Below are 13,223 nucleotides of genomic sequence, written 5' to 3'. Positions count from 1 at the left end.
TCAGACAGCTGTGGTAATGCTGACAAGACAACACACACTTACCTTTCCTGAAAAAGTGTGCTCTAAAAACAACTTCATATGTACAAAACTTACAAATACAATTCCAAATTACATCTAATAAATGTAGTCCATTATATTACACAGTTATATCATCTGACTCCTTCTAAACTAGCGCGTTAATCATATTGATTTGAATAGGATAATCTTGCAACATATTGACATAAAACTACAATATATTCCATTCTTTGTTATCAACAACATATTGTCTATTAAACATTACATTAGGGTTTGGCTTTGACAGGGTTTGTGAGTTAAAGGAGTAGTTCACTATTAAAAATGAAAACATTCCACGATTTTCTCCATATAATGGACTTCAATGGGAACCAAACGGTTCAAGGTCCAAAAGACAGTTTCAGTGCAAACTGTTCAAAGGGCTTTAAACGACTCCAGGCGATGATGAATAAGGGTCTTATCAAGCGAAACGATCGCTCATTTAATAAATAAATAACAAAGTTTAAGTTTTATAAGCTCAAATGCTCGCCTTGCTCTGTTCTGTGTGACTCTCCTGTTCGAACTCCATCAAAATGAACAAATCTTTTTTTGAGTCATTTGGTTCATTCAACGAACGAAATGAACAAATTCATCTGGTGTCGTTTAAAGCCCTTTGAACAGTTTGAAACGGTCTTTTGGACCTTGAACCGTTTGGTTCCCATTGAAGTCCATTATATGGAGAAAATCCTGGAATGTTTTCATCAAAAACCTTCATTTCTTTTCGACTGAAGAAAGAAAGACATGGACATCTTGGATGACATGGGGGTGAGTAAATTATCAGCAAAGGTATTTTTAAAAACTACTCCTTTAAGTAAAGGATATTAAGTGATCGTAAAAATGTGCTTCCAAAGACACAGCAATGCATGCTTAAACGACACACTAAGTGATAATTCAAATAATATTCATGTGTTCATGTTGCAATATTGAGAAAACAACTGTTAAAAGTGAAATGATTGGTAGATCTAGTGGTCAAGTGTGTTTAGTGGCCTCTCAGTTTCCATGTAATCATCATAGCCACATATTTCACAAAACTGCAAGACTTTCTGAATGTATATAAGCAATATGCTTTTTTTAGAAAGAAACATTTAAAACATTTAAAATAAGACTATATTTTAATGTGTCCTTGTTACAGTGTAATTACATATTTAAGTACTGAGTAAAATTAATCAACTACATGTACTTACTATAGGGTTAGGGTCTGAGTAGGGTTTGATTGAGGGTTTAGTAGCATGTAATTTACTGTTATTACTCTTACATGTAACATGTAAAATAAAGTGTTACCAAAACAAGAATTGGGGAGACAATAAATTATGAACGATTTACTGACATTGTGTGAATAATATGCAATCAATAAAAAGTAACTCAAAATCTAATTACAAGTAACTAACAACTTAAAGTCCCCCTGTGGTGTAAACCCAGCGTTTAATGTTGTGTATGTGTGTATGTGGTGTGTTTAATCCGCTTTAAGTTGATAAGTGGACAGCATTGCTGAGTATTTGAGTAAAAACACGCTGGTGTTTCTGACGTCACAAACCGCCTTGTAACCGATCAGATCAACTCTGAGTGGAGGCGGGGCTCATTTGCATATTCATAGAACCACACATACTAAATGAAGCAAGGGTGTCGAGTTACATTCAAGATATGTTAAGGCTTTTAAGGAAAAAAACAGTTTTAAATATGTCATTTTGGTGCTCAAAGATGAGTTTTAAGGGATGCTATGAGAACTACCACTCCACTACCAGCACTGACAGCTTCTGTAACATACTCTCTCTGATATCCTGATCTCTAGATATGGCTCAGGTCCCTCCTTCAATGTAAATCAATTTGATTTTTTCACTCGTTTCATCGAATTGCAAGAAGGCGTAAGATCTGAGGTCACACTTACTGTAGATCAGGGGTTTGTTTCAACGACAAACACCAGTCGAGTCGAGAGTCACGAGCGTCGGACTGGAGCGGAAATCAATGGTCCGAGTGTTCAGTCGAGTGTTGTCCTACAGTTACACTGAGAACCGGCATGTCCACGGCACAGGCCGTGATGGAGTCGCGGGGATCGATAGCTTACTTAGTAACAAAAGATGCTATTTCACAAGCCAGTGGTCAGCGGGCCCTGAAGTCACTTGCCTCAGATAACTGTTTGTTAACAAGTAAAGTGTGGCCAAAGAAAGCACATCCGACGCTCCAGTGACAGCATGGAGACGCCGCTTAATTGGCTTTTAGCACCCGACTCCACAAGAAAAGAAGCCGGAGAGAGAAAGAGAAGGAGTGAGATGCAGCCTGTCCTATTATCCGAGTATTGATGATGACTCGGATGGGATTGCATCAGTTCATCTCTTCCTGGAGTCCCGCAGACTGTGGGTGATGGATGTCTGGGATTTGGGATTTGGCCTGGACACTGGCTCCTGAGGGGCTGGGGTCTCCACAACACCACGGGAAATGAAAGAAGATTATCAAGCTTTCAGGTTTGGTGTGTGTGTGTGTGTGTGTTAAGTCCATTTGGCAAGGATGCACTAAACATGCCTTGCTTTGACAAATGAAAAAAAAGCTAATAATTACATCAAATGTGACATTCCAATAAAAACGCACGGCTGCAAAATTAATCTGAATAAGTAAATGCTGCGTTTCACCAGCATTCCTCCAAAATAAAAGTGAATGTGAGAATTTAAGACTCAAAGAATTTTTTAGAATTGTTAAATTTTCTATTTTACAGGACCATTTTAATTTACGACAGTAATTTATTTTTATCTATGGAAGCTTGTTTCTGCCACGGAATAAAAATAGGTAAATGCGAGTTTATTTCTCACAACTCTAAGAAAAGATCTCAGAATTGCAAGATATAAACTTACAACTGTGTATTATAGTCAGAATTGCGAGATATAAACTTACAATTGCGTATTATAAAGTCAGAATTGCGAGATATAAACTTACAATTGCGTATTATAAAGTCAGAATTGCGAGATATAAACTTACATTTGCGTATTATAAAGTCAGAATTGCGAGATATAAACTAACAATTGCGCATTATAAAGTCAGAATTGCGAGATATAAACTTACATTTGCGTGTTATAAAGTCAGAATTGCAAGATATAAACTTACATTTGCGTGTTATAAAGTCAGAATTGCAAGATATAAACTTACATTTGCGTTATAAAGTCAGAATTGCAAGATATAAACTTACATTTGCGTTATAAAGTCAGAATTGCGAGATATAAACTTACAATTGCTTTATAAAGTCAGAATTGCAAGATATAAACTTACATTTGCTTTATAAAGTCAGAATTGCAAGATATAAACTTACAATTGCGTTATAAAGTCAGAATTGTGAGATAAAAACTTACAATTGCGTTATAAAGTCAGAATTGCAAGATATAAACTTACAATTGCGTTATAAAGTCAGAATTGCAAGATATAAACTTACTTTTGCGTTATAAAGTCAGAATTGCAAGATATAAACTTACTTTTGCGTTATAAAGTCAGAATTGTGAGATATAAACTTACAATTGCTTTATAAAGTCAGAATTGCAAGATATAAACTTACAATTGCGTGTTATAAAGTCAGAATTGTGAGATAAAAACTTACAATTGCGTTATAAAGTCAGAATTGCAAGATATAAACTTACAATTGCGTTATAAAGTCAGAATTGTGAGATATAAACTTACAATTGCTTTATAAAGTCAGAATTGCAAGATATAAACTTACAATTGCGTGTTATAAAGTCAGAATTGTGAGATAAAAACTTACAATTGCGTTATAAAGTCAGAATTGCAAGATATAAACTTACATTTGCGTTATAAAGTCAGAATTGTGAGATATAAACTAACATTTGCGTTATAAAGTCAGAATTGCGAGATATAAACTTACAATTGCTTTATAAAGTCAGAATTGCAAGATATAAACTTACAATTGTGTTATAAAGTCAGAATTGTGAGATATAAACTTACAATTGCTTTATAAAGTCAAAATTGCAAGATATAAACTTACAATTGCTTTATAAAGTCAGAATTGCAAGATATAAACTTACAATTGCTTTATAAAGTCAGAATTGCAAGATATAAACTTACAATTGCGTTATAAAGTCAGAATTGTGAGATATAAACTTACAATTGCTTTATAAAGTCAGAATTGCAAGATATAAACTTACAATTGCGTGTTATAAAGTCAGAATTGCGAGATATAAACTTACATTTGCGTTATAAAGTCAGAATTGCGAGATATAAACTTACATTTGCGTGTTATAAAGTCAGAATTGCGAGATATAAACTTACATTTGCGTGTTATAAAGTCAGAATTGCGAGATATAAACTTACATTTGCGTTATAAAGTCAGAATTGTGAGATATAAACTTACAATTGCGTGTTATAAAGTCAGAATTGTGAGATAAAAACTTACAATTGCGTGTTATAAAGTCAGAATTGCGAGATATAAACTTACATTTGCGTGTTATAAAGTCAGAATTGCGAGATATAAACTCGCAAGTGTAAGAGAAATAGTCGCAATTATCTTTTAAAATGTTTTATTCTGTTGCGGAAACAAGCTTCTATAATGTCTTCATATAATAACAATAATCTCTTTATATGCGCAGGCCTATTTATAACAAAAAATAATAATATTCAAAACACAACACTTTAAAAATGATAAAATGTTTCATCTGTGGGTGTCATGTGTAAGAAACTTAGCTATAGGAAATATTAATAATCAATAATAACTTATTATTAACTGAATATTTGGGTCAGTTAATTGGCTTAACTTGACACGGCTAAATTAATATTACAATCAATTAATCAGTTCGTCCGACAAACTCTTTTGATTATAAATTTATTCTAAGAAAAGGGCCACAGAGGAAATAATTAGTGACCATTAACCAACATTAGAGAACCACAAACATGTGAATGAGTTGTGGCTTAATTAATAAAATATTATTTAAAATTACAGGGTTATTGGCGGACAGTTTGGGAAACCCTGCCTAAAGACAAGAGGTGTGGCAAACATTTTAAGAGGCAGTTCCCCATACACTGTAAAAAAAAAATTTGTTGGTTTAACTTAAAAAAGTAAGTAACCTGGGTTGCCTTAAAATGTTAAGTTGATTGAACTGGAAAAAGTGAGTTAATTCAATGAAGTAGATTAATTTAACCATCAGAAACTCAAAATAATAAGTTATCTCAACTAAATAAATTATTATAAAGTTGATTGACAAAAGAAAATATGTTGTGATAACAAATCTTGAAAATATTTAAGACTAAAACACACAATGAGGTATTTTGAAGAATGCTCACGCTGCTCTTTTCCATACAATGAATGTCTATAAGCACCGTCACGCTCCGTCCACTGTAAATGAAATCTGATCGACGTGGTATGGACAGAAACAGCTGAAATGTTCTTCTAAATATCTTCCGCAAAAATTGAGCAAAACTGACTCCTCCACTTTGAGCTGATGATGTTTTGCTGAAGTGTGTTTTCTGCTCTTTTTACACACACACTGAACAACATGAAGCATTAGTCACTGGTTGAGCTAAACTGCTATTATCTAATCGTGTAGACAGATATTCAACATAATTCATGTGTGAGAGTCCAACAGAAGGACAAAACCAGTCAAATATCCACTGCTCATATTTATCACCATTTTATAAACGTTATGTGTGTGAATAAAGGCTGTATGTAGTTGATGCATGTATTGTCTGACCTGGCTGCTGCTCCTGGCGTTTCAGCTTCTCCTTCTCCAGCCGCAGAGCATCTTCCGGGCGAACCGGTCTTCCCAGCTCATCCCGAGGGATGATGTGTCCATGGAACGGGCACTGGACAACAAATCACATTTCATTCCAGTACTCTATTCAACCGGTGTCATGTGCGGTCGCTCTCTGACCTTTACTCTGTCCTGGCGTTCACACAAAGACCCGTCTGGCATCGGTGCTTTGCACTTGTGCTCCACAGGTTTGAATTTCCCAGCGAACGTGATGTATCGGGACTTCATCTCAGCAGAAAGCTCCTTGTTTTCCACTTCTTCTTCCACCTCGTGAGGAACCCAGAACTGGTGCTGCGACGTGTTCCTGAAAACCAGTGAAAAAGCAGATCGCATCATCATGTAGAAATTGCATGACTGTCATTGACCTCAATGACCTCTCCATTCCGTGAAATGATGATTTCCTGATATTTCCAGGTTTTTGTACGCAGAAATCCAAGCAGTAAATCAGGTGAACAGGAGATGTGAAGTCATGCAATGGTGCTCTCTAGTGTCGTACTTGATGATCTTCCCGGCGGTGGGCTGCTCCTGTCCCCAGTAGTACAGATCCACCCCGAACGGGACGACGGGCGCCTCTCCGCTCACACTGCTCACCGCGGGCTCAGACACACTGAAACACCAAAACACACTCATCAACACAAAACTTATACGCGTTTTGGTCATTCGTTTTGACACAAAACAGGTTTCAAAGTGCAATGTTTTGAAAGTGATGCCGGTGTTCTGGCGATTCATGCTACCCATCGAGATTTGCTACTTACCGGTTATGCGCATGTGCAGACTTTTTTTTACAAAAGGTACATTTTCCATTTATAATATATAATTTCCCTATAATGTATAAATCCCCTTAAAAAATGCTTACTACCATATGAATATTTGTACGGTAAGTAAAAAGAATAACTGAAAGTTTTAGTTACTATGAGGAAAGGTCAAAGATGAATATTTTATGATAATTTTTACTTTTCACACCGTTCTAAAAATAAAAACAGTAGTCTACAGTATACAGTAGCTACTTATAACTTAGAATTGTATTATAATTGTATTTCATACGACTTTAATCGGCATTCTGTGATCAATTCGCGCTACGGTAGCATTTTTCGACGAGGCAGCAAAACTACAAAAAAGGGAATTTGTGTAAACGGTGACATCATGCACATGCGACATGTTCAGTGCATAGATGCGAAGTGTTTTTTTCTAACGTGACATCGCCATCTACTGGCCTGGCAGCAGAATACAGCGACTCTAGTCATGTGGTCGTTTTGACAACGTTGGCGTTTTTTTATGCGAAAAACACATTGTTGTCATGTAAACGTTCTCCAACATCATCAAAACAACAATGCCAAAATGTTTATTTTAGGTTTTTTATTTAATATCAAATTAAATTAAAACACAAACTGCATGTATCCTGCGGAAGAACATTGTTTTGGTTGTGCTTCGGCTCTGTGTGACTGTGCAGATGAATATGATCTCGTAACTAAAAGAGAGATTATTATCCTCCTGCTCATAAAACATACGCCTCATTCGAGCGTCAAGTTTTGAATTGAATTGAGCGTTTGCCGCTTTGTGCATTCACGCGTTTGACGCGAATTCGTGGTCGATCTGGTCACCTGGTGGACGGGGCAGGGTCGAGCCTCTGCCGGAGCACACGCAGCGTGGCGGCCGCACAGGTGGGGTCCTGCTCTTCATCACTCCTCTTCCTCTGGAGTCGAGACAGGCTGGCGGACACAAGGGGAACGGGACGTCTGACCGCAGGTTTCGGCGGCTTAGCTTTGACCCCAGAGGCCGATGTCGAGGGAGTTTCATCAAGTCCTGTGAGAGACAAAAACAAGTCAAACACCTGAGCTGTATTATTAGGGTCTGTTCTTACAGCTCATCAACAAATGTGTTTTTAGTGACAAAAGTCTACTTCTTCAGATACATTTAATAAATACTGTATGTGTATTTATATACACACACAATATATACAGGTGAATATTGTGCAAAAGTTCATTTATTTCAGTAATTCAACTTAAAAGGTGAAACTAATATATTATATAGACTCATTACATGAAAAGTGAGATATTTCAAGCCTTTATTAGTTATAATATTGATGATTATGGATTACAGCTTATGAAAACCACAAATTGTGAATTGTTATTGTTTTCATATCTGTAAGCCATAATCATCAAAATTATAACAAAAAAAGGCTTGAAATATCTCACTTTGCATGTAATGAGTCTATATAATATATTAGTTTCACCTACTTTTGCACAATATTCTCATTTTTCGAGTTTCACCTGTATATTGTCTGTATGTTATTTGACTTCACACACATTTTCATGTATTTGTGCCCATTCCTGTTCAGCTTTAGCTTTAGCGTGCAGCTAAACTAGGGCTGGGCAACCATTAACTGCGATTAATTACATCCAAAATAAAATTTTGTGTTGTTTACACAATATACGTGTGTACTGTATATAATTATTTTGTACTAGTGCAGTGCCCGTGCAGAATCAGTTTTTTGTGTGTGTTTTTAGAAATTGTTGGTTTGGTGTGTTTTGAGTGCTCATTGTTACAAATTAAACAGCAAAAGTTCAGTGACATTTATATTTGTGCATGACTGACCGAGTGTTTATTTGTAAAGCACAACCTTCTAAACATCGTCTAAACATCTTCAATGCGAGCTTCTTTTACCGATATATATATATTTCATGATATCTTTTGCATTTCTAAATCCAAACAATGTCAAACTTGACACTGCACACGAAGCAAGACACCCGTCAAGTTATAAACAGTTCGAGAGGTATGCGAATAACACACAGACACACACACAGACATTCCTGTAATTTATAGATAGATATAGAAATACACAAAGAAAAATATGTTATTTATACATAAAATATTTGTATTTATATATAATATAAATGCTATATACAGCATGCAAATATTTCTTATATATACAGTACACATGCATGTGTGTGTGTATTTACAGTATACATACTAAATAACTATACATGTACAGAGTACACACACATATATTGTGTAAATTTTGGATGCGATTAATCGTCACACAGCCCTAAATATATATGTATATATATACATATGTTTGTATATGTATATATATATATGAAGAGTTCAGATGCAAAAGCCTCTAAATGCCATTTGAAATTTTCTTCTTTAATGATGATTTTTATCAAACTTGTATATTTAAGTTCAGTAATTTCACTTAAATAACAATTAATAGGTAATCATCATTGCCATTTAAGTGAAATCACTGAACTTAAATATACAAGCTTGATAAAAATCATCATTCTAGAAGAAAATTTCAAATGGCATTTAGAGGCTTTTGCATCTGAACTCTTCATATACATATATACATATGTATATACAGTATATATGTTTGTTGTACGCCTATGAGATTTCTTGTCCCCCTGCAAATATAACTCTGATCACTTATCAACGAATCTCAAACCCTAAATATAAGCAATAGTGAAAGTGATGCCGTAGTTCAGGAGAGCAGAAAGAGTGGCTCACACACTAAAGCGAATATGTTTCGGCAGATTGGCACACTCCTGATCTAAACACAGTTAATCCAGCGCTCCAGCGCGGGGAATCATGAAATACGACCAAATCCTTTCTTTTTCTGTTCAAATTGACCAAAATGGTAGCTATTTGTCTGAAGCAATAAAGTTGCAGGTGCTAAAGAGATAAATCAATAAGAGGAAATAGAGAGGCCCAGCACTAGACATAGAGTTGAGCTGCCAATGCTGGCGCTATTGATTTTCCTGAGTTCAGCAGGCCTTGTAATTAAAATGTAAATTTTGAGAGAGATAACGTCCTGACAGCAACGCTGGGATAAAGGGATAGATAAAAGCTCTGTTGTGAAAGGAGAAAGAGAGAGAGAGGAACAGACAAAATACTTTTCGAATGAAAAGGTTTCTCTCCGGATGAGAGAGCCGGAGCGATTTTGAAAGAAAGATTAGCCAGAGATGAGCCGGAGTCCTGTGACAGGTTTATGTAATATTAAATGAAACGGCTGATGCTAACTTGCGCTGATTGATAAATCTGAAATGACGGAGTTAACTTGGCAGTAAATCAGAATTATATTTCCCACGTCCCGTTTCAGGAGTGTTTAAATTATACTGTGAATGGTTGCGCTCTTAATGCACAATTTCCATTTTCAAGTAGAGAAAAAAAAAAAAAAAAAGTACTGCTTTTCGCATTTAATTCAATAGAAAAGAAATGACATACACGCCAGCGTCAGGCCCGGGTTCACACAGCTGTTTTAGACCGGTCTATAGTGTCAGACAAGTCTAAGATTTGCTCATAGACTAGACTAATGCGAGTTAGACTGTTTCACAAAAAAATTAGACGCCCCAGGCTAACTCGGGTCTCTGTTACCGTGGCAACCAGCAACACTCAGATACACTACGATCAGCCGGCTGATGATTTGTGCTTAGCTGACGACGTTACGGAGAGATATGAGAAGGGAACAGGTTTTAAAGGGACCTGCTTATAACATGTTTTTGTATCTTTAGCGCTCTGCTCAACGGTCGGGTTAACGCTGTTAACTGTTGTTGTCCAAATTAAACATTTCTTCTTGTTACAACACTAAATCTCACATCTCCCGCTAGGGTAAACTGCACCGAGCGGGTCCATGTTTTTTGTTTTGAAAAGTGTCTTATTTTACCCAGAATGCATTGCAGTGTGGTCCTATTTAAGATTAATGCTGCGTCCCAATTCTACGGAGGCGTATTGCATTCACTTGAAGAAAAAAAATCCACTCTGTTTTTCTGAATTAACGAGTTAATTTTTCATGAGAAAAAAATGTTTGCTCTGTTTTTCTGAATTAATGAGTTAATTTTTCATGAGAAAAAAAAGTTTTTGCTCTGTTTTTCTGAATTAATGAGTTAATTTTTCTTGAGAAAAAAAAGTTTTTGCTCTGTTTTTCTGAATTAACGAGTTAATTTTTCATGAGAACAAAAATTTGCTCTGTTTTTCTGAATTAATGAGTTAGTTTTTCTTGAGAAAAAAAGTTTTTGCTCTGTTTTTCTGAATAAATGAGTTAATTTTTCTTGAGAAAAAAGTTTTTGCTCTGTTTTTCTGAATTAATGAGTTAATTTTTCATGAGAAAAAAAATTTGCTCTGTTTTTCTGAATTAATGAGTTAATTTTTCATGAGAAAAAAAAATTTGCTCTGTTTTTCTGAATTAATGAGTTAGTTTTCCTTGAGAAAAAAACAGTTTTTGCTGTTTTTCTGAATTAACTCATTAATTCAGAAAAACAGAGCAAAAAAAAAAAATTCCATTAAAAATTAACTCGTTAATTCAGAAAAACAGAGCAAAAACTTTTTTCTCATGAAAAATTAACTCATTAATTCAGAAAAACAGAGCAAAAACTTTTTTTCTCATGAAAAATTAACTCATTAATTCAGAAAAACAGAGCAAAAACTTTTTTTTCTCAAAAAAAAAACATTTTTCTCAATTTTTCTGAATTAATGAGTTAATTTTTCATGAGAAAAAAATTTTTTTGCTCTGTTTTTCTGAATTAACGAGTTAATTTTTCATGAGAATTTTTTTTGCTCTGTTTTTCTGAGTTAATGAGTTAATTTTTCATGAGAAAAAAGTTTTTCTCTGTTTTTCTGAATTAATGAGTTAATTTTTCATGAGAAAAAAAATTGCTCTGTTTTTCTGAATTAATGAGTTAATTTTTCGTGAGAAAAAAAGTTTTTGCTCTGTTTTTTTTGAATTAATGAGTTAATTCAGAAAAACAGAGCAAAAAAAAAAAATCCATGAAAAATTAACTTGTTAATTCAGAAAAACAGAGCAAAAACTTTTTTTCTCATGAAAAATTAACTCATTAATTCAGAAAAACAGAGCAATTTTTTTCTCATGAAAAATTAACTCGTTAATTCAGAAAAACAGAGTAGATTTTTTTTCTTCAAGTGAATGCAATACGCCTCCGTATCTTTCAGTGCGTCATGTGTGCATCATTGGAATGAATGAATGAATGAGCGTGTGCATCTGGACATTCACATACAGAGCGTTCTCTTTAGTCTAAATGCGCATACATGCAAAAAAAGCATTTGCAGTTCATAATGTAAGGATAGTTACAATACAATGATGATGCTGCGTTAATTTACGTTAAACTGGACAAACTTAATCGCAAGCGTTAACGTTGACAGCACTTGTTAGTACACAATAAGAATCTCATTATTTGAATGTGTGAGCATAGCCCCTCTCTATGAATGAAAACTTTATCCATTATCCGTCTTCTGTGCAGTGCCACGTGTAACGCAAAGTTGAGATGTTGCCCAGAGATAAAAAAACAGTAGATGGTCGAATGAAAAGATGCACGAGAGACGAGAGTTGTCGTATTTCCCCGCGTTTAATAGAGCCACTCAAACGTTACAAAAATCCGAATTACAACATCGTATAGATGACATACTCATTAGTTTCTTCATGTTGCGTTTGTACAGAATAACACAAAATTAGTAAAAGAACAAATGAAGAGTTCAGATGCAAAAGCCTCTAAGTGCCATTTGAAATTTTCTTCTAGAATGATCATTTTTATCAAGCTTGTATATTTAAGTTCAGTGATTTCACTTAAATGGCAATGATAATTACCTATTAATTGTTATTTAAGTGAAATTAATGAACTTAAATATACAAGTTTGATAAAAATCATCAATTTCAAATGGCATTTAGAGGCTTTTGCATCTGAACTCTTCAAATATTGCTGTAGGGAAAGATCTCCATGCTGAGCCTTTTTTCCACTTCCTGATTTCCCTACTTGAGAATCCTTGTCCAATGATTGGACGACCTTAGCACACGTGTGGTTTGGTTTACAAATTTTGAGCAGTGTGAAAGCGAACCGTACCAAAAAAAAATTAAACAAATAATTTATTTGGTCCGGACCAAAGCAAGTGAACTATCGGACTTTCCTGGTGTGAATACACCCTTGATCATGTCAATGAGTTGACTGTACCAATATGGCCGCCACAGTCACCAGATCTCAACCCAATAGAGCATCTTTGGGATGTGGTGGAACGGGAGCTTCATCCCACAAATCTCCATCAACTGCAAGATGCTATCCTATCAATACGGGCCAACATTTCTAAAGACCTTGTTGAATCAATGCCACGTACATTTAAGGCAGTTCTGATTGCGAAAGGGGGTCAAACACAGTATTAGTGTGTTCCTAATAATCCTTTAGGTGAGTGTCTATATATTATTGTGTTTGTGTGCAAAAGAACATTTTAAAGTAATAAAAACCCCCTTTAAACTTCCGCACGTCCCTCGTTTGGTTTGTGAACAGTCTAGCGGGCAGAAGCAGGTGTAAATCAGCGCTCTAAGCTAATGGGCGCTCATTAACACCAGTGCATTGTTAATTTGGCATGGCCGGTGCACTGATCATTACATACTTTACTGCAGAAAGCAGCTTGGCTCTGTGAAGTTGCAGAAAT

General features: G+C 35.1%; 1 protein-coding gene across 3 annotated transcripts in view; it reads right to left on the bottom strand.

The window, feature by feature from the left end:
* The window catches only part of uvssa (UV-stimulated scaffold protein A), a 48,550-nt gene that overhangs the window by 3,705 nt on the left and 31,622 nt on the right, over positions 1–13,223 (bottom strand). For all 3 annotated transcript variants that reach the window (XR_016169630.1, XM_039653802.2, XM_039653803.2), the window contains exons 9-12: positions 7,391–7,592; positions 6,286–6,396; positions 5,910–6,093; positions 5,730–5,841 (exon numbers count right to left, since the gene is read on the bottom strand). Coding sequence is in view for 2 of the 3 variants with exons in the window: in XM_039653802.2 (XP_039509736.2) it covers positions 5,730–5,841; positions 5,910–6,093; positions 6,286–6,396; positions 7,391–7,592 (609 nt within the window). In the remaining variant the exon portion in view is untranslated. The remainder of the gene's footprint in view (positions 1–5,729; positions 5,842–5,909; positions 6,094–6,285; positions 6,397–7,390; positions 7,593–13,223) is intronic.

This window comes from Pimephales promelas, chromosome 9, assembly GCF_988280905.1.
Source record: "Pimephales promelas chromosome 9, fPimPro1.hap1.1, whole genome shotgun sequence".
NCBI lineage: Eukaryota > Metazoa > Chordata > Actinopteri > Cypriniformes > Leuciscidae > Pimephales > Pimephales promelas.
Note: the sequence above shows the minus strand (reverse complement) of the source record. Positions and strands in the feature narration are given on the sequence as shown.